Source organism: Trichosurus vulpecula, chromosome 6 (genome assembly GCF_011100635.1).
Source record: "Trichosurus vulpecula isolate mTriVul1 chromosome 6, mTriVul1.pri, whole genome shotgun sequence".
NCBI lineage: Eukaryota > Metazoa > Chordata > Mammalia > Diprotodontia > Phalangeridae > Trichosurus > Trichosurus vulpecula.
Window position 1 is genome coordinate 280,527,239 of NC_050578.1, and position 21,911 is coordinate 280,549,149.

At 44.6% G+C, this 21,911-nt stretch overlaps 1 protein-coding gene across 1 annotated transcript in view; it reads right to left on the reverse strand.

The window, feature by feature from the left end:
• Positions 1-21,911, reverse strand: part of SHANK2 (SH3 and multiple ankyrin repeat domains 2) — a 717,699-nt gene that overhangs the window by 549,951 nt on the left and 145,837 nt on the right. The window contains exon 11 of the mRNA XM_036763425.1: positions 5-71. Coding sequence (XP_036619320.1) covers positions 5-71 — 67 coding nt within the window. The remainder of the gene's footprint in view (positions 1-4; positions 72-21,911) is intronic.

A 21,911-nucleotide genomic window follows, 5' to 3' on the forward strand; every position in this document is an offset into this window, starting at 1 on the left:
TTACCAATATCTGTTTCCTTGTGGTTCTTAATATATTCAGCCAGCTCAAAGTTTCCTGCGATTATCGCCACCTACAACATTATACAAAATTTCAAATTACTTTCAAATCAAATATTCAAAAAAATTCAACATTCCAGACAGCTTAGACTCCTGGACCTGGAAAGGATATGGGACATTATCCACAGTCCTTATTTCCAAGATGGAGAGCAATTTGATCAGGGTCATAATGCTAACGAGTGAGTGGCAGAGCTGGGGTTAATCTCTGGTCTTTCAATTCCAAGCTCACCTCTATTGAGAGGCAGTGGACAGGGCACTAGATGGAAAATCAGAAAGACCTAGGTTTAAATTCTGCCTCTGAAAATTCTGAGAGCTATATGACCACAAGGAAGTCATGTAACTTGGTTCTCAGTCTTCACATATGATAAAAAGGATAACAATGCCTTTACTGTTGACCTCCTAGGACCTGCATAAAGATCTGAGGAGGTAATAATGCCATGGGTCAGCAGAAGAAATGAAATGGGAATTTGGGGGAGTTTTGTGGAAGCCACAGATGACACAAGAAGGCCAGCAGATGACAGAGAAAAAATTTGGAAACTCAGAAATGTATGAAATATACATATAGTATTTTATATCGACCCTAATTTTAAAATAAGGTATGTAAACACCCCGTAAAAGAAAAAGAAAATTTTCAGACTGCTTCTCTGGTGTGAAGGGAGCACCAAAAAATTTTATGTGGACTTTCCAGATTGTTGGGGTGCTGCACCACTAATCCCCATGATGTGGAAGGGATAATTCTAATATCAAAGGGGCAATGTGCCATGATGACTGCGAGTTCTGGGCTTCCAATCAGGAGAATGTAGGCTCAAACCCCACCATGGTCACAAGTCGTATGACCCCCAGAGAATCACCTAACCTTTCCATGATTCAAGCAACCCAGGGCTATCTAGAAAGCCAGAGAAGGGTTGCATTCTGCAATGCTATATGAAGAGATCATTGCACCTGGGCATATTTGCGCACAGTTGATTCTGCTATAACAAGCATTTTGAAAATATAAATTTGTTCCAACACAATTTGAGCATTACTTGAATTTCAAGTTCGCTTCTGAACAATGGCATCCTTCAGAAACAGCAAGAATGAAGAAAACACGCTAAGTCCCAAGCTGTAACCCTAATTCTGACACTTACTTCCACATGTAGGAACTTCTGGCCTTCATCAAGATAAAGGGTTCTATTTGTTGTATCTCTACTGGTGCCGTGGAGAAAAGGGCTGCTCTTCACTCCGCCATCTCCCCACTTCCTCCTGCCAAGGCCAACTCTCCCTCTGACCTACTTGCTTAGGCAGCCTGGGGTATGGGCTGAACGGCAGCCAAGGCCACTAACAGTACAGACTTTTTATTGTAGCATTTCTATCTTAATCATTTAACATGATGTGGCTTTGTTCTTATTTTTATTAGGTTCCTGTGTTGGCTTTTTTATGTGTCACTGATGAGGTTTTAGGCACTGTGTCCCTAATCCTATTTTCGCCATAAACCGCATGGCTTTTATTGTGGATTGCGTACAGTGTGATGCTTTTGGGGAACACAAAGGTCATCCTGGAGCAGAGCTGTCATAACAGAATGTTGGTTTTATTGTAATTCTTGTGATTTATTAGTTCCTTTTTGTATAAGAAAATGAGATCAAATCCTGCCTCAGACATGTCCTGACAGTATGACCCTGGGCCAATCATTTCACCTGTTTGCCTTAGTTTCCTCAGCTGGAAGATGTGGGTAATAACAGCAGCTCCCTCATGGGATTGTTGGAAGGATCAAATGAGCTAATATTTGTAAAGCACCTAGCAGAGCATCTGGCATGTAGTAGGTGTGCTATATGAACGCTAGCTATCATTATAATTAATATTATTAACCAAAGTTGGTTCAGTTTAATCTGGTTCAACAAGCATTTCTTAATCACCAACTCTATGAAAGGCATGGAAAGGACTCAGTCTTGAACAGGCTGAGTCTGCAATCCCAAAGGAAGATGTGGCTGGAGCTGTCCAGCACGCAGCTGGAGCTGTCCAGCAGGTGGCTGGAGCTGTCCAGCAGGCAGCTGGGGATGCAGCAGATGAGAGTTCACAGGAAAGACAAAAACAGGATTTTGATTTGGGAATCATCTGCTTAGAAAGATGATAGTCAATGAAATCATTGTTCAGGGCACTTATTCCATTCCTATCTAGGGACATTCTGCCATGGAGGGCCACTGATTTTGGCTTCTGCAGTAACCCCACCTGCCTACACCAGCCGCTTGTGAGCCCTGTACATACAGCAAGTGCCAACTGAATGCATGGGGCATCTGTGACTGGGAGTGATCCAACCAGCTTCTACAACAGGGAAAGACATTTGAGCTCAATAAAAACAGCAAGAATGATCAGTCCTCTCCTTGATTTCATTAAGACGCCTTCTACCTAGCATCGGCTTCTGTGTGCCGAGACATCACCAACATCCACATAGTCACCATAATGATAATAATGACGAATATTTCTACTGGAGTTTCAGGTTTATAAAGTACTTTCCAGACATTGTCTCATTTGGACCTCACCACCCTGGGAAGCAGGTGCTATTACTGAAGCAAATAGAGATGAAGTGAATTAAATCAGATAGAGATCTCCCACCGAAGGACTTTCTACCAGCACTTTCATAGCCATTCATCAGCAAAGCACTGGACATGGTGTGACTTGCCCAGCCACCACAAAGACAGCATAGGACAAAGGTGGCTTTGGACCTAAGGTCTTACTGGTGCAGAGGCCAGCTCCCTTCCTCTCTGCCACTCATGCCTGCCTCACTCCAGGCAGTGCCAATACTGACCCTGGAGAGAGAAAATTCCGCAAATATGGAAGGCTCTCCCCCAGCTCTTGGTCCAGCAGGAACTTTGAAGAAAGTATCTCCTCCTTTCCTCCCAGATATGACAAGAGCAGACATAGTAAAATTTCTCCCTATCTAAGGAAATTCTTCTTACAATAATAAAATTACTTGGCATTCATATACTGCTTGGAGGTTTAGAAAACATTTATACATGCAGCACAAAGCATGATGCCTGTCACATAGTAAGGATGTGTTTATTAATTATCTCATCTTAGCCTCATAAGGACCCTACGATGCAGGAGCTCTTTTTATTCCCACTTTACAGATGAAGAAAATGTGGCACTGAAGAGTACAGAGACTTACCTGCCCACTATTCATCCATAGTGAATGCTGGAGATAGGATTTGAACCTAGGGCTCTCCTGAACCCAAGCCTAATTTTCTTTCTACTTGCCTGATGTCCATTACACCTACCAGAGAAAAAGTACCCAAAGATATGCCCAAGACCAACTCTGAAAGTTAAGACAAGAAAAGAAGTCAGGCTGAAGGTTTAGGCATTATGATCTAGGAAGGGGAGAAAAAGTGTCCATTATGACCTTGGCTTCAGGATAGTTACAAAAAGGGGTGCTTTGGTATCTCTCATGCATGCTCACTGGATCATGCATCCATCCTCAGAGGTTCCTGACACATCCATATCATGGGCCTCCCTTTAAGGGTGTCTCTTGGCAGTTCCGTTTAGTTTAACAAACATCCTTTGAGCATCTAGAATCTTGAAAGGCACTGAGCTGGTTGGAGCGGAAACAAAGATATTTTTGTTCCTTGATGACCTGGTCCCAGGAGCTGACCTTCCACTGGGCCTGGGGGAAGACAGGGGAGAATACCTTGTACCTGGGTCAGAATGCTATGAGGTGGGAAATGATGAGGAACAAAGAGAGATCCAGGCTTAGGGCTCTCACATTGCCTCAGGAGGGAGGGGGCCCTGTCAGATGGGTTGGCTGGGGGAGGGGAAGTGGAGATCATGGACGGAACTAATAAATGACTGAGGCAAAATTTGAGGGGAGTAAGTCTTCATGCCAATGAGAGGAGGTGTGCCCAGACTAAAGCTCCCTGGGGATCTGATTTTGTGCTTTTGTGATTTTCTTGGGTTTTCCCCTCAAGCTTTCTAGCAAGTTCCTTTTGATAAATTCTAATGCACCATGCCTGAGCTAAGGTTAGAGGAGCTCATGCCCACCTTGGCAGAGAGCCAGGGCACTGCAAATACTCTCTGATAGCCAGCGTGGTAGTGTCAGTGCTGCCTACAATTCCTGAGATCAGTTTAGGGCAGCTTGGGAAAGTAAGAACTGGGTTGGAAGGAAGCACATTGAGGGTCACCAAGGCTTCCTTCAGGAACCTTCCAGTCTCCTACCAGGCATCCTTTCCTCCCTTGTCCCCAATAATACCATTGGCTGCAATATGTCAGAAGAGGCAGCCAGACCCAAGGCCCTGGACCCCTCTTTCTCAGCACACAAAGAACCTCCATATTCACACAAAGAAATACAATAGACAACCAGTATAAATAGGAGCCTTTGGCCTGACCCTATTCAGATACACTTCTGGTAGATTCTTGGTGATTTCCAAAGGCTTATAACAAAAGGGGAAATGTAGATTATCAGCAACTGTAGAAAAATGCTAACAAGGAATGGTACACATTAAAACAGTTCACACTCAGGCAAGGCAGCAAGAGGAAAAGCATTGCTATGAGAGGGGCTATAGAAAGACACACTAACACATAGATTATCCCCAGTGGATGGTTCATTAGTGCAGGCAGTGAAATGGCCACCCAGTAGATAGAGCACTGGTCCTAGAGTCTGTAGCCAGAATGGACTTTGTTTTCTTTGAATGACTCAGCTCGCCTCGTTGAGCTTCCCTGGACGCTGGGGCTTGCTCTTCCGGGGCAGGACCAGAGCTTCCTGTGTGATGAGTCGTGGGGCTGGCTGAGGGGAGATGTGTTAACGTGGTCTACGCTGGGGGAGGGGCCAAGTCAAGAACCAATCAGCCCTGGTCATTCAGGCGGCGCTTGATGATGTCAAAAACTCTATAAGAGGGGAGAGGACAGCTTGAAGGTCCTCCTTTCCTTTTCCGGTTGGAGCCAGAGACGCCTACAGCCGAAGCTGAGCTGCCGGTAGCAGAGGTGACTAGAGGCTAGTGGGTAATCTTCTTACCGTAGAGGGGAAGCATGTATACGATTTTGCCTTATACCACCTCGCTTCTCTGTGGCCTACCGGTTACCCTTGTGAGGCGGACTTATTGGGCCTGGAAGCTTTTGATGAAAATATCAAAATGGGGACGCTGGTTTGTGGGATTGTTACTGTGGAGTGTAAATACATGCTTTAGTTCTCCTGCCTTCTGCCTAGAGAATTCCTTATATCCTGTGGTTCCGGACCTTTTAGGCACATATGAGATTCTCTTTGAAATCATAAATTCTGCCTTCCTAATATAGAGTCTGGAAGACCTGAGTTGAAATTCAGCCTCAGATAATTACTAGCTGTGTGACCTTGGGCAAGTCACTTAACCTCTGTTCGCCTCAGTTTCCACAATTGCAAAATGGGGATAATAACTGGACCTAGCTCATAGAGTTGTTGTGAAGACCAAATGAGATACTATTTGCAAAAAAACCTTAGTACCCTAGTGCCTGGGGCTTGATAAATGCTTGATTCCTTCCTGTTGTCCATTTAGGATTATATGGAAGCTACATTGTCCATACTCTTTGACCTGGCAATCCCACTACTGGGTACACACTCCTTCCACTATGACATGGTGCCTCTAGTAGTGAAAGCAAAGATTGGTTGGATTGAGGAGACTGGGATGACAGAGTCTTGCATGCCGAGATGATTGGGTCAAGCACGACCGACGGTCAATGGAGATATTTGAGCAAGCTGGCCTTCAAGATGGACTGGAAGCCATGTTGGAAGCTTCCAATTGGAGGCCAGTGTATGGCATCAGGGCTGACAGACACAGGTGGTGGCATGAGAAAGGATAAGAAGAAATCCTAAAGAGCCAATAGGATTCTGAGACTGAAACTTCTAAGAAGGCCAAAGATGCTACTGAGTCTTTCCTCACATCTACAATGTCACATGCACTGGGAAAGGCACTGCCATAGGGAAATAATGAGCCCCTCTATCCAGCCTAGACAGACCCCAGCCACTCAGTAAGTGCCATAGACCATGCACTGAAAAACAAAAGGAGAAAAAGATCCTAGTCCCACAGGCACGATCCCCGTGGCAGGATTTGACCCTGTTCCTACATGACAGGGGGGGAGTTCAAAGCCTCCTCTCACCCTCTGGTTGATTCTGCCTCTAGGGAGCAGTGCCCAGGGACAAAGTTCACTTCCCAGAATTCTAGGGAACCACCTCCAGCCATCCCATTGGAAAGCTGAGGAAAAATGGGGGACCCCACATCCCTTCATCTGATTGTACCACTATCCCAAATGGCAAAACCAGATTTATCTCTTTCTGCTTTCAAAGATACTAATAAATGCCTCCTCAGTACCTCTGGGAAGCAGGAGTGGGTAAAAGAAGGAAAGAAAATATTTCTCTTAAAGGTTTTTATGTTTTGATGTAGTTCTCTCTGTTTCTCAATAGTTTTTATACCTTGAAAATTGACAGCAGATTGTTTCTTCCTCTTTTAAGGATGATAAGTAAAATGATACGACCACACCTCACACTTGAACCTAAAATTAATTTATTCGCTCAATCTTAAAAGGAATTTTCATAATCAGTAAAATGCCAGTGTCAGCCCAGGATGATGCCTCCTGATTGCTGGATCACACTGAGCTGAAACTTCATGGCATTTCCCAGAGAGAAGCTTCCTTCACCCTGTCAAGCAGGCATCATCCCCTCCCAGAGATGAGGGAGAGGGAGCTGGCACCAGGAGGCTACAGAGCTGATCCAAGGTTACTAGAAACTGTGCAAGAAGCAGATGAAAATCTCAGGGATCACGTGCCCCAGCTTCATGGCTCCGGCCACTGACTAAGCCCACCCAGAACATGGTGCCCAGGATGCAGGGATGGCAGAGAGCTCTGCCACAGTGCAGGCCCAGCCAGACTAAGCTCCTGCTTTTTGGTTTTCCATGGCACAGGGAGTGGGGGGTTGGGGAGGGCCAGATGACTGCTGCACAGTGGAGTTCTTTGACAGTCTGTGGGTTGGCTTGAGCAGCCCTGCCATAGCATGGTGGACATAGGGGTGCTGAGTGATCATATCAAGCCCCACCCTGCCTGGCTCTCACTTCATTGGGCTTTTACCCCTCTATGATTCTTGGGGTCTTAGATTGTGGAGATGGCTGAAATTACTTTCTCCCTCAAGCACAATTGCTATTTTGGAGAGATCTGAGAAGTCATGAGGAACAGAGAGAGTTTCTATTCCTCACATGCAGGATAAACATGAAATAACTAACAGAGGTAAGACACTGGAATTAAGATTGATAAAGTTGGAAAAGTCAAAGTACCATATTGAGCCATTAGTGTCTGGCCAAAGAGGCTGAACTGCTTTCAGTGAGGAACAGGGAGCCACCAAAGACTGTAGACACATGATGTGTGCAGATCTACAGATAAATAATTTTGTGATGGTGCTATGAGGCTGGGCTGGCCAGGGAAGGGAATTCCATGCTTAGTGCCTTAGTACTGAGATGACATAGAGGAAGTAATAGGCATAGTCCCCACTCTCCAGGCACTCTCAGGGAAAACAAATATTGGAGAAGTTAGACAGAACCATGAGATACATGACTGGTTTTCCAGTGAAAGTGTGAAGTGTCACCAAGCAGAGGTGGTCAACAAAGGTTTCCACAATCAAGGCTGTCTGAAGGAGTTCTGATCAGGGAATGATCATAGCTTTGGAGCTGGAAAGGAGGTCATTTACAGGTGAAGACACAGAAGTCACCCAAGTAGGATGTAGCAGAGGGTATTAATCCTCTGAATGGTAGGATCACAGGGCTGGAGGCTGAAGGAGCCACCTGGATTACCCAGTGTCACCCTCACATTCGAGAGATGGTGAAACAAGTCAGTTGAGGCCAAGTGACTCACCAAGGCTGGACAGACAAGGAGCAAGCACAAGAGCTGAGATCTGAAGTCAGGTCCTTTGAATCCAGCTCTGACCATCTCCAATGGGCCATGCTGCCATGAAGGCTTCGATGGAATTCTTTACTGACGGCTGAGGAGGAGAATGCTCCAGGATGCACCCCTTCCATCTGGCCTGCAGCCAGACCATGGCCATCCTTTAAGGGCAGCTCAAGGCCGCTTCCTCCATTGCCTTTGAGGGAAACATCTCTGCATATTCAGCCCACCGTGAGCTGGCCTTTCCCTGAATTCTGAAGACACTCAGTCTGAATATCCAATCTAGCATGCTTACAGCAGACAGAGCCCTGGAGTTAGTGCCAAGAAACCTGAGTTCAAATACTGACTCTATTATCCACTTGCTGTGTGACCCTGGGCAAGTTGTGTAACCTCTGTGAGCTTCGGTTTCTTCATCTGGGAGATTAATACACAGATATGCACACAGAAAGAGGAGAATCCAAACTGAAAGCCTAACAGGCAAAGAAGCCTTCAACTTTCTGGGTTGTCCACTGGCCCAGATGGCCTCAGATCCATACCTTCCCATGGACCCTAGAGCCTAAGGCAGCCACTGAGTTAAGCCAGGCAGGAAGAGGCCAGAGCTCCTGCCTAGGAAGGCATCTCCCACTAGGAGCCCAGGCTGAGGGAGAACCAGACTGGCCCTCCTCTATCTTATGTACTATCTCATGAACCCTCCCTTCCCCTCTCTGCCCTCCATGCTCCTGGTGCTGAAGCATCTTTCTGAAAAGCCATGAGTGCATGTGTTTCACACCAGGCGAGGTTATTTATAACCACATATTGTGATCCTGACACTTTCTTACTGTTCTTGGAGAAACAGCCCTTGCCCATATGGTGAGGGGAGCTTGGGGCTCCCAACTTTCCCATCTTATGTTTTTCTTCCAAACTGGTTGTTTGTGTGTGTGTGTGTGTGTGTGTGTGTGTGTGTGCGCACGCGCGCGCGCATGTGTACCACCAGGCACTTCCTGTGTTTATTGTGACTTGGCTGTTATGCTGTAGCTGAATAAGAACAGCACTGGGGAGCTGACTAGAGAGGGGAGGGCCCCTTGAGCCCATCCAAGCTGACTCCTTCCATTGTCCATCTGGACAAACAGAAGCTTGGGAAGGGTCGCTCCCCCAAGATCACCCAGAGAGGCAGAGGCCACACTGAGACCAGACTCCTCAGAGAAGAGCAAGTCCTTGAAATGCTTCATTTCTACATTATAAATACTGACAGATGAACCTCACTCTGTCAGAAGAGGTCTCTTAGAGAAACGTAAAACAATTCCAATAAAACTAATATAGCGACTATCTCGAAGTGTCTGAAACATTCCACATCAGAGGCAGCCCCCCTATTTTTAATTAAAAAAATAACAAATGTAATTCCTCTCACTCCCATCACCCATCCCATCCAAAAAGGGGACAAAGAAAACCAAATTCCTTGTAATAAATACACAGTCAAGTGAAAGAGATTCTCTCATCGACTGTCTACAAAAATATACACGTCTCCTTCCAAACCCTCAATCCACCACTCTCCCTAATGGATAACATTTCCCCATTGGGCCTCTGGAGTCAGGGATGATAGACCGCTGTTCTTCCAGCTTCCCAGCTACTTGTCTTATCAGTAATGTTGTTACTGTATAAAGTGTTCTCCTGGTTCTGCTCATTTCATTCTTCATCAGTTTGTAAGAGTCCTCCAAATTACTTGGTTTTATATTATCGATGTTACAGTACAAGCTGTTGTTCTGAGGCTGTTTACTAAATTTCGCTTCATCTGAGTCTTTCCCTGTTTCTTTGAAATCATCCCTTTCCTCATTTCTTACAGTACGACTCCAACACCTCTGTGTGCAACAAGTCACGCAGCCGTGTTTCAATTGATGTGCGTCCTTTATTCCCACTACAAAGAGCTGCTATAAATGTCTTCTTGTGCCTAAAGGGTCTTTTCCTGTGTCTTTTATCTCTCTTGGGTAAAAGCCTGGCTGTGGTTACAGCTGGGTCAAGGGGCACAAACTGTTTAGTAATTTCTTTGTGTATAATTCCCAATTTTTTTCCCAGGATGGTTGTACCCATTCATAGACCATCAATGGGCCTCTCTTTCCACAGTCCCTCCAACATCTGTCACTTTCTTTTTTCAACCTCTCTGCAAATTTCATGAGAGTGAGGTGGAATCTCCAAATTACTTTAACTTACATTTTTTCTAAGTAGTAGTGATTTAGAACATTTTTTTTTCATATGGCTACAGTTAGCCTGGATTCCTTCTCTTGGGAACAGTTAGACCACTGATCAATGGAGGAATGATGCTTGTTCTTATAAACTTCAATTAGTTCCTTATATAGCTTGGAAATGCTTGCTGTAAAGGGTTTTTTCCCCAGTTAATTATTCCCCTTTTAATCCTAACTTTATTGGATTTGTTTGCACAAAAACTCTTTAATTTTATGTAATCAAGATTATTAATTTTCTCTTCCATGATCTCAATGATGAGGTAGAAAAGGGTGCTTGAGGCATATGGAACAAGCAGGACATGAGATAGGAAATAAGGCCAGGATGTGACCAGCCAGAAAAGTGATCAAAGAAGACAATGACCTTAGCCCTCCCCCCCAAATTTCTCTTGCCTAGTGGTGGAATGGGGAAATCACGTAGATATAAATGGTGCCCTAAGAGCCAAGAGTTGCTTTTCCAGTACTTTGTGAAGCCCCTAGTTTATTCTGTAACCCGAAGACACCCTAAAGCCCTTCCTCCCTTACCTTGAACCTGTACCAAAAGATTGCTTTTGTTTCCCTTATCCTGTGTTCCCCAGGTCCTTTAATTTTTAAATTGTATCTTCCTGCCCTGTCAAATTGTAAAGAATTCCTTTTGTCTCCCTCATCCTATGTCATCCTGTCCTGTCTTTAATCTTTAATTTCCATAAAAACTACATCGTCATTCTGAAACTGCTATATAAGCATAACTTCCCCAAATATCAGAGTCTCACTTAGCTTTCTTGCTAAGGAGGTCCATGATGCTTTTTCCACATAAAATCAAAAGCTCCCATTGCCTAAAAGAGAAGGGCAAAGTGAATGCTTTCACACCTGAGCCAGCTCTCCCAACTCTAAACCTCAACATCTTCTCACCCTTGTTTCTTTACAAACTCTTCTTCTATCCACAGAACTGATTGGTCACTTTCTGTGTTCCTCTATTTTTTTTTTAATGCTGTGACCTTTTATATCTGGTCAAGTACCCACTTGGAACTTAGCATAAGGTGGGAGATGCTAGGCATTTTCCTAGCAGTTTTTAAAAATCAAATATCAAAAATGAGTCCTTCCTCCCATTAGGTGGGCTCTTTGTGTTTGTCAAGAATTGGCTCCTGGATTCTTTTACCTCTGTATGCTGTGAGCTAATCTGTCCCTTTGGTTCCCCTCCCTCCTTTCTCTCTCTCTCTCTCTCTCTCTCTCTCTCTCTCTCTCTCTCTCTCTCTCTCTCTCTCTCACACACACACACACACACACACACACACACAATTGTTTTGAGAATCACTGCTTTCTGGCTTAGCTTGAGATCTGTAAATCAGAGGTCTGGTCTATGGACGAGACCATAACTCCTGGAAATGGAGAGGGGAGGGAATAAGCGTTTATTCTGCACCTATTTGGTGCCAGGCACTGTGCTAAGCACATGACTGCTCTATGAAGACCCAACACCAAGGGCTGGCCCTGGAGCCAGGCAGCCTTGGGGCACTTCAAGTTGATGTTTTTTTTTTTTCATGTTGATCCTTAATCTAAAACTTTACAACAACCAGCCATCGTTCCTGGTTCCACCCCTTGGGACCAAGACAAAAAAGGCAAATCCCTATCCCCCATAACAGCCTTTCACCTACAAGGAGAGAGCTGAGAACCATCTCCTTCCCTAAAACTCTTCTCTATTTCAGGCTAAACACCCAAGTCATGGGGGTTTGCACAGATGTGCAAAGGCCCTAGCCCTCACCAATCCAGCTCATCAATGTCCTTCCTAAAATGCAGGCCCCAGAACTGAGCATGGTCCCCTGCCCTGGCTTGTCCTGATCACAGTCTATCTAACCATTCCCCTCCTCAATCCTAGACACTCAGTGGCTCATGATACTGCCTGAGTTTGCATGAGCTGGCCTGAAGGTTTTGAAAATTCACATTTTAAGATAACGTATTTCCAAATAGACTGGTTTCATAGGATCGTCAATTTCAGGTCAGGAGGGACTTTGTTGCCATTGAGTCTCACCTCCTGGTTATACAGATGAGGTGATGAGGCTCAGAGATGTTACATGACTTGCCCAGGGTCATGCCACTCTAAAGTGTCCAAGGCAGAATGAAAGTGGGCCTTCCTAACTCCAAGTACAGAGCTCTAACCACCAGGCAATACTGCCTCCCACAGAATTTCTAGATGCTCTCTGCGGTCCTTTCCAAGGTTGATGATCTGTGACCTCAACATAATCATTTTCAACAGTTTTCCTTTTCAGATGGAACTACTAGCTTTACTGACATTTTAAATAAGATGACATTAATTTGAAAGCATACAATTTTGAGTGAGAACACTTAGAGACAATTGAGCCTAACCCCTTTGATGGAGAAGGCAACTGAGGCCTGAGAGAAGATAGGACCTCAGACAGGGAAGGGACTTCCACAGAGGAGACTCAAACACAAAGATGGGCAGGGGTGGGGAAGGGCTTGAATGATCACAGGATTGAGGACTAGGAGGGACCTCTATGATCATCTAAGCAAACCCACATTTAACAAGTTGGAAAACTGAGGCCCCAGAAACAAAACAAACTTTTAAAGTACTATAGCTTGCCTGGCCTTAGACATCAGCTGGTCCAACCACCTCCTTTTATGAAACAAAAGTGTGAGGCCCAGAAGGATGAAGGGATTTGCCCAAGACCTCATAGCTAGCAGCAGAGCCAAGATGGAAGCAGGTCTTCCAGCTCCATACCTGGGGCTCCTGCCCTTGTCCTGAGCTGTTCCTCTAGCATGGCCCTCAGACATGTGAGGCCCCCTGGTCTTTTTCACTGTGATGAGTGGGGGCTGCTGAGGAGGGGACCAGGCCCCTCAGTCACTCTTGGCCAGACTCCCACATCCTTCCCAGGAGCTCATGTCTGACCTGGGCAGGGGCTCTCTGCTTCCTGCCAGACAGCAGGTGACTACTTCAAACATTACACACCTCTCCTTCTTCTCTCCTGAAGGGGCTTTACTGGATGCAGTTAAAAGCTGCTTATAGCTAGAGCTTAAAGGAGACACCTGTCAAAGCTAAGTACAATGGGTTTCAGGGATCGATGGATGGTTGTGGGGAGAAACATTCAGCCCTGATAACTGAAGCTGGAAAGTCTCCTTAGAGAAGAAAAAAGGTTCTAAACCTTGGAAAGCTTCTTATGTAATAGCAAAGCCACAACCGGAAAGCTCAACTCAACTGCCTAACCATGGATTCACAACTTGGGCTTTGCACTGGGGAAACATAAGGTAAGCTTAGCCCTCCCCCTACCCTAGTAGCCTCCACAGCAGCTGAGCTCGAGAGAGACTCTTCTTCATCCAGAGGTACGGCCCCAGAGAACTCTTAGCTAGGAAAGTGGAGCACAGGTGCTCAGGGCATGGCTAGTCACTTCTCTCACTAGTAAAATATTTATAGTAACCAAGGGGGAAAGAGCCCTTATATAACATCAGAGAAAGCATAAAAGTTTACTGTAGGAAAAAAAAAAGTTGGGAAGCACTGGCTTCAGATGGGCCAGATTTACTGTTCCCTACCTCAGCGTATCCTCCGATGGCATTTAAAGTTTGCCTTTGAACTGCTGATGCTTTTGAAGGGCACAGTGTGCTTACAGACACTCCAGTACTTTCATTGAAAAGCTGGACAAAGAAGAAGCCTGTATGGATCTCTACGGAGGGATCATCTCAGTGAGTCTAGCACTGAAAGGGAATCCTGGGATTGTACTGAAAACCAGCAGGGCAACAACCAAGATTTCTGTGCCCAGCTCTCAGATTCCCTGAAATTCTGGGAAGGAAGAGACAGCTGGACAAAGCTGAATACTGCTGATGGTCAGAGCTGCTGTCCTTGGTGCTGCATATGACTATGAGACGGTGCTGAAGAAAAGAGACCATTTTCAAAAAGATTTTACTTTTCTTGGACTAAAGGAGATTCCCCCAAAACAATGAGGATCTGTGGCATCCCGTTTCCAATATAGAGAAAAGGAGAAAGAGAAAATAAATGCGTAGGTTCCAAAGCAGATAGTAGGCTATTGCAAGGACAAGCATAGACCTCAGGGGATCTGAGGTGTGGGAAGGAAAGAAAAAGAGAAGGGAATAAGAATTGATTAAGCACACACCATGTGCCAGGCACCATGCTAAGTGCTTTACAAATATCTCATTTGACCTGAGCCAACTGACCACTTTACTAGGTCTGCATTAGAAGGGACTGCTTTGTCAATCACCACCATGACCAACAAGCATCTACCACCAGCAGCCACAACTAACCAGAACAATTGAATATTTTCTACCTCTGAACTAGCTGGAATGAAAAGCTCTCAAAATACAGAAACCTAGCAGTCTCTATAGAAACTGACATACAGTTTATGCCCATCATCCAGGCTCATACTAGAATTGTCTCAAAGATGGTTCTAGTGAGTATGAAGAAAAGAACAGTAATTCCCAACATCCATATTTAATTACAAAAAAGTGGTCATTGCATCCACCTGCAAAATAGTCCACCAAAGAAGAGGAGGCCAATGAGTTCTGCAGGGCCTCTTCTATCTGTCTCACTGAAGATGAGACAAATGAGGCTAATAGTAATATTAATAGCTGGGATTTATATAACACTGGCAGGTGTACAAAGCACTTGGACCTCCTTTATTTCATTTGAGCTTCACAACAACCTTGTGAATTAATGCTATTATGCACATTTTACAGGTGTGAAGACTGAGGCACAAACTGAGACTTTCTCAGACTCATACAGTTAGCAAGTGTTCAAGGCAGGATCTGAAGCCAAGTCTTTCTAACTCCAAGTCTAGGACTCTGTATCTATGCCTTGTTCAAGGACAGATTAAATTAGCCACTGTCTGAGGTTACAGATTTTGAGCTAGTTAGAATTAGTTTCCTTTGAACTCTGAGATTCTGGGAGTGCCTGAACTTCTCAGGTCTGAGGAAGCTATTCTGGACAAGTGACATGAGAGTAACACTTTAAAAAAGCCATCAAAAAGTTTCCATTATCTCTCTCTCTCTCTCTCTCTCTCTCTCTCTCTCTATCTCTCTCTCTCACTCTCTCTCTCATAGCTGGTCAACTTAATGCTGTGTAATTTTTAGCACAGTATTGGTCCCTCTTCAGAGAACAAAAGGCAAATATGACTAATAATAGCAGCTTCCATTTACATATGGCTTTAGTAAGTTCCTGAGAACTGAGATTGCTTCCTTCTCTAGCTTTGTATCCACAGCACCTGGCACAGTTCCGGGCCTCTAGGTGGTACTTAGTAAATGATCTGAATGCAAAACCCTTTACAGATAATAGCTGATTTAAGCCTTTTAACAGCTCTATGATACATTTACTTCATACACTGTCACTCTCACTTTAAAGATGGATAAATTAAACTCCAAAGAGGTCGGTGCACTACCCATGATCACCCAGTTGCTATGGGTCATGGGCAGGACCAGAATTCATGTCTCTCAACTCCCAGTCCCATACTTTATCCACTATATTATGCTACCTCTCATCATTGAAACATCACACTTGACCTGCAGAGCTCAAAGATTCCAGACTGGGTTATTCACACAGATTTATAGAACTGTCACGAAAACCTGTATGATAGATCAGAGATTTGTCAAGTAGCTAGGTGATACAGTGGATAGTGTCGGACCCAGCGTCAGGAACGCCTTAGTTCAAATCTGGCCTTGGACAGTCCCTAGCTGTGTGACCCTAGACAAGGTGTTTAACCTCTGTCTGTCTCAGTTTCCTCATCTGTAAATAAGGATGCAACAGTATCTACCACCCAGGGTTGTTGTGAAGATAAAATGAATCAATATTTGTAAAGTGCTTCGCAAACTTTAAAGTGCTAAGTGCTGTCACGATTTTCATCATCATCATCATCCTCAGTATCATCACCATGATCATCTTTCAAATGTCCCAGTACTCAGAACAAATTAACCTGATCCAAGAGGCTGTCAAATCATTATCCCAAAAGAGGCAGGGATACATACCTTGTCAAAAATAATGTTAACACAAGGAAAGCAGGTCTTGGTTTTTATAAAGACAGACTTCTTGTTAAGGGTAGGAGGTAGTTTGATTTATTCTACTCAGTTCTACCCTGTGCTGTAAAACATTTGCCCTCTACTCTCTTCACCATCACAGAAAAGAACCATTTTCCTAACCATGAGAGCTCTCCCGAAGGGAAATGGGCTGCCTCCAGAGAAATTAGCCTTTCTCACTGAGTGGACATCAACCAAGGCTGGATGATTACTTGTCAGGGAGGTTGTAGAGGGAATTATAGGTCAGATTTGTACTGGCCTAGAGATTTCTGAGGTCCTTTCCATCTCTGAGGTTCTGTGTCTCTGACAAGAGCATTCATGGTCCAGAGCTGGCCATCAATGTAGCCCATACCTGCTGTGCCACTGCCAAGTGACATTAAAGAATGATAGAGCAGACACATCTCTGCTACCAGCACACTACTGATGAGATGTCCAGGAGCAGGCATGGATAGAGGAATAGGACAACCCCATAAAGAACAACTCCAGCCCCTAGATGGAGACAGGTCACCCTTCTAGCTTTTTAGTTATAATACATCTCTAAAAAGTGGTACAGTGGACCAGAGCACTGGACTAGAAGTCAAGACACCAGGGTGTTTGTTCAGCACAATAACCAGTTATCAGAGCATAAAATAATAGATTTCGTGCTGATTTTTGTTGTTTTCTTCAGTCACATCCCACTCTTCATGACCCCATTTGGGATTTTCTTGGCAAAGAAACTGTAGTGGTTTACTACTTCCTTCACCAGCCCATTTTATAGATGAGGAAACTGAGGCAAACAGGGTTAAGTAACTTGTCCAGGATCACCCAGCTAATAAGTGTCTGAGGCCTCATTTGAACTCAGGAAGATAAGTCTTCCTCACTCCAGGACAAGCTCTCCGTTAACTGCACCACCTAGCTGCCCTAGAGCTGATTTAGATGCCATCTAGTTCAACCTCCCATTTTAAAAATGAGAAAAAGGAGGTCCAGATAAGTGAGCTGCTCACATCACATAGATAATTAGTGATGGAAGTCCCATATTAGAATGCAAATAGATTAGTCTTATTTAATCCCTTATGATTACTAACTTATTTTTACCTTTTAATATTTCCCTTGACTCCCGTGATTGTACTTCAAAGTTTCTATGTAGCTCTGATCTTTTCATCAGAAGTATTTGGAAACTCTCTATTTCATTAAAGCTATATTTTTCCCTTGTAGAATTGTACTCAGTTTTGCTGAATAAGATATTCTTTGTTGTAAGCATATATCTTCTGTCTCCTAAAATATTACATTCCAAACTCCCTATTCCTTTATAACATTGGCTGCCAAGTCTTGTTCGTTCCTGAATGTAGTTTCTTGATACTTGAGTTCTTTCTGGCTGCATGCAGTATTTTTTTTCTTTGATCTGGAAGCTCTAGATTTTAGCTATAATATTCCTGGGAGTTTTCCTTTGGGTGTTTTAAGAGGTGACTGGTGGAGTCTTCCTATTTTTATTTTGCCCTCTGATTCAAAGAAACCTGGCCAGTTTCATAAAATATGTCTAGGCTCTATTTTTCCCCATGGATTTCAGGTAGTCCAATGATTGTTAAATTATCTCTCAATCTTTTCTAGGTCAGTTTTTTTTTTTTTTTTGCTAGGAGATATCTCACACAGAAGTAAATTATCCTGGTTGACAAAGCAACTATGGATGGAATCAGCATCTCCAGACAATACCTACTTTTAGTAAAGGTTAATGGTATTAGAGGAAATTGCAAAGTTCCAACCAGATTTTATCTGGAGCTTTTTTACTTTTAAAGGCATCATTGAGAAACAACAAAGATCTGCAATGTAGACAGCTAAACCTTCCTTCTTGCAGTCAGCAAATGGCCTACCTGAGGAGGTCGGGCAAATCTGATTAAAAGCTTTCTGGCAAACTTGGACTTTCACTGACTTCTTTCATGCAGAAACCCAGAAAAGTTTCAGTAACTATGGGGATAAGCGCTACCCAAGAGGGGCTCAAGAACTTGCATTTGTACAAACTCAGCCCTCCTGGGGTATCGTCACTCAAGCTGGTGTCTCTGTCCAAGGGAAATCACAAAACATCATTCTTTGCTGGGCTAATGCTGGAAGAATTTGCCCTAAGATAGAAGAGGTATGTAATAACTAAAGGAAAGGCAGTAGAATAACTCAGAGCCATTAAGTTCCTCCAGTTCAGCTCCCTCCTGGTCACTCTGGAAACACCCTCTTTTCACGCCAAACAACATTCCTCCTGTTTCTTCTGCCTCTGTTTCAACACCTCCACCCCTGCCAGAAGAGCAGGGCCCCTGGCTAGCTGGTCCATGGTTACCTTGTCGATGCCGCTTGGGTCCTGATGACCAGCACAACAACAGCATCTTCAGGTATTGGTGTTGCGAATCAAAGCTCCAGCAGTTTCCTCAAAACCCAGAAGTCAGTTCCTCTAAGGCACTCCACTCAGAGCCACTGAATCCTAGAGGAGTGGTGATGGGGGCTGCTGAGGCTGTTATCCCTACACTCACCAGCCCACGTCAGCAGAGCATGCACACAGAGAGCTCTCTAACCACTTGGGCTTGGTGTCTGATTCCTCCACAGATGATTCAGGGGGCCATCTGTGGCCAGCTAGAGGCAGGCATGATGCTGCCAAAAATAGCTGGTACACGTTGGCTCGGGAACCAGTTTTAGCCTCTTCCTGGGCAAACTGTGGGCAGGGCTGACAACACCTAGGACAGGAGGCATTCCTTCCCTGTTTAATCTGGGACCCCTGAAATCCAGGACTGCCATGACTCCTCAGCTTTCCTATGACCATGACCTCAGTCCATAGTCTGGTTGGCAGTATTAATAAGAAAAAAAACTCAAGACTCTAGAGTACTCTAAGGCCTGCACTTTCCTCTCAACTCCATGAGGTAAACAATTGGTTGCAGTGATTTTTGAGCTCCCTTGATTACGAAAGTACTTGAAGGTAAAAAGAGCCTAAATTTGGAGCCAGGAGGGCCAGAGTTGAAATGCCCCCACAGATGGTGTTGACTTCTTTTGGCCTCAGCTTCCTCACCTCTAGAATGAAGGGCTCAGACTAGATGACCTTTGAGATGCCTTCTAACTCAAGGATCTTCACTGCAGTGGTTGTACCTCTGACACTTGCTCATCGTGGGACTCTAAGCATGTAGGCTGGCCTTTCATGACAATGTATGATGAACTACATTGTAATTGAACTATGCCCTGCCTTGAGTTCTCACCCAAATGAAAGCACAGGTCCTTCCTGAGTTGATAGATGATCCCATAAAAATCGAATCACCCCTAGAAGCCCCATGGCCAATGACCTTACTCTCTGGGAACTGAAGCAAAAGCAAATTAGAAAATAATTTAAAAAGGCAGTGTATATACCACAGAGGTGAGCCCATACTCATCTAAAGCCAACTTGGACCCTTTAGAAGACTGCACAAATTAGAGACACCATCTTTGAGTTAGCAAACCAAATGCAGAAGAAGCATTCAGGGCCACATCACTTTCAGTAAATGCAACAGGATTGTGCCATCTTGGGAGGTGGTCATGCATGTTCTCTCTGGAGAAGCTCATGCACCACCATCAGTGGGTGCTGAATCACAACTCTTGGCTGCCACTGACCCAGCAGTCCAACCTGACCAAGAATCCCTCTACAACAATCCTAACATACCTAGTATGAAAGAGGAAATTCACCTCATGGGAAGGAGGTCAATGAAACAAACTTACTCCATTTGGGAGTAGTTTTCAATATTGGGGAGATTTTTTTTCTTTAGCAGAGCCAAAATCTGCCTCTCTGAAATTCCCCTTGTTTCTCAGGTGCCCCCTCTTCCACAAAGTACTCGATTTTCTTCCTCCAATTATCTTCCATTTACATGTCCTTATACAAGGACCTCCTTCAGAGCCCTCTTTGTGGTGTTGACACGAAAAGAGATAGCTCACTGACAACTCAGGGGATTGACTGCTGGACCTAGAGTCAGGAAGAACTGAATTCAAATCTGACCTCAGCTACTTGCCAGTTGCATGACCCTCTGGTGTCACTTAATCTCTGTCTGCCTAAGTTTCCTCGTCTGTAAAATGGGCCTAATAAAAGAATGTACTTCCCAGGTATCCTTACATGCGGTCAAGTTAAAATGAAAGAATATTTGTAAAGAGCCTGGAAAACCTTAAAAAATGTTATATAAATGCCAATAATTAACATTACTGTACTCACGAGGCCTTGAAGGCCATCACAGTGGATTGGGAGCTTGGTCAGGCCCTTTCACACCTGACAGGCATCCAGCCTAAACCCAAGAACAAATTGAGCCCGTCCCGTGGGATGAGCCTAAGGCTGCCTCCTCACCAATAGGCTGCCCGTTTGGCAATGAATCCTTTGGCCATGGTGATCAATGAAACAAAGGAGAAAAAAAAATAGTTCTGAGTCTCATGCCTCAGTTTCCAGGACTGTTTTATACACACTGACAGAGTAGAGAAAATGGGGCAGAGATGGGTAGCTACCTGCACAAATGGAGGGAGTTCCCACATTGGAATCGTGGATCTGCCATCGTGTCAAAGTAAATGCCCAAGTCCTGTCCCTCAGAAGAACATAAGCACCTAGAGGGCAGAGACTCTTTCATATTGATATTTGCCCCCAATGCTAGACACGTGGCCTGCACTTGCTTGCCTGATGTTTGGTGACCAGTTTAATGTATCTGCTCCTGGCTCTGCTCCCTGAGGTCTGCCAGGGCTAGTCCGACCCTTCACCCAAGGGCCAGCCCTCCAAGTGTTTGAAGGCAGATGGCTCCCAGGTCTGTCCTTCTCCAGGCCAACACCTCCAAGTTCCTTCACTGCGTTCCTGCATGGCACAGCTCCAGGCCCTCCCTAGTCTGTAGCTCTGACCTTCTTTTATTGGTGAGGCGGATGGGCGAAGGGAATACTCTGGAGAACTCTGACGAAAAAAATAGAGCAAACTCTTGATCTTGGAATAGAATTTAATGGAGCGAAGCTTGACTTTGGACACAGACTAAACAGAGAGGGCAGTGTGGTCCCAGGAAATCTGGTCAGAGTCCCTAGGTCTGGCTCCAAGCCACGTGCCTTCACTCCTCTGTGCCTCAGTTTCCCCATCTGCAGATGAGCAGTTGGGCTAGGTGACCTCTCAGCTCCCTTCCAGCTCTCTTTGTTATCTTAGAGCCTGCTGTGCCTTCTGACAGAACCCCAAAACCTTTCCTCTCTGAAGCCACACCGTTTAATTTTAGCAGGAACTGTTTTAGGGCCCTCTAGTACAACAGACTGAAATCAAGGCTGGTTTGAGACCTGGTGAATCATCAATTTCTGATTTATTTTTACTAAATTTCCATGGAAAAGAGAGAGCATACCTTAACAACAAAGATCTGCATTTCCCTATGTCCTTGGAGACAAGACTCCTCAGAGCCCATCCTCCTTCCCTCCCAGAGAAGCAGGAGGAGAGAAGGGAGCAGACCAGAGCTTCCAAAAGCTCCCATCTTTCACCTTGAAGTAAATGCATCTGTTCCCTCTGTGGAGGATATCATCCTAACATAAAGACAAATCACCAGATCTCCCCTGGCTCTGGACCAATGGCTAAAAGACCATTCAAAGGAACTGGGAACATTTATTTTTAAAATGAAAAGATGAGTAGGAGCCATCACAGTCCTCAACTATTTCAGGGATTTTGTGTAAAAGTGGGATTATGCCTGTTCTGCTTGGCCTCCAAGATTCAAAACTAGGACAAATGGGAGCTACAGAGAACTAGATTTGAGCTCAAAAGGAGGAAACCTTTCTTAAAATGTAGAGGTGGCCCAAATG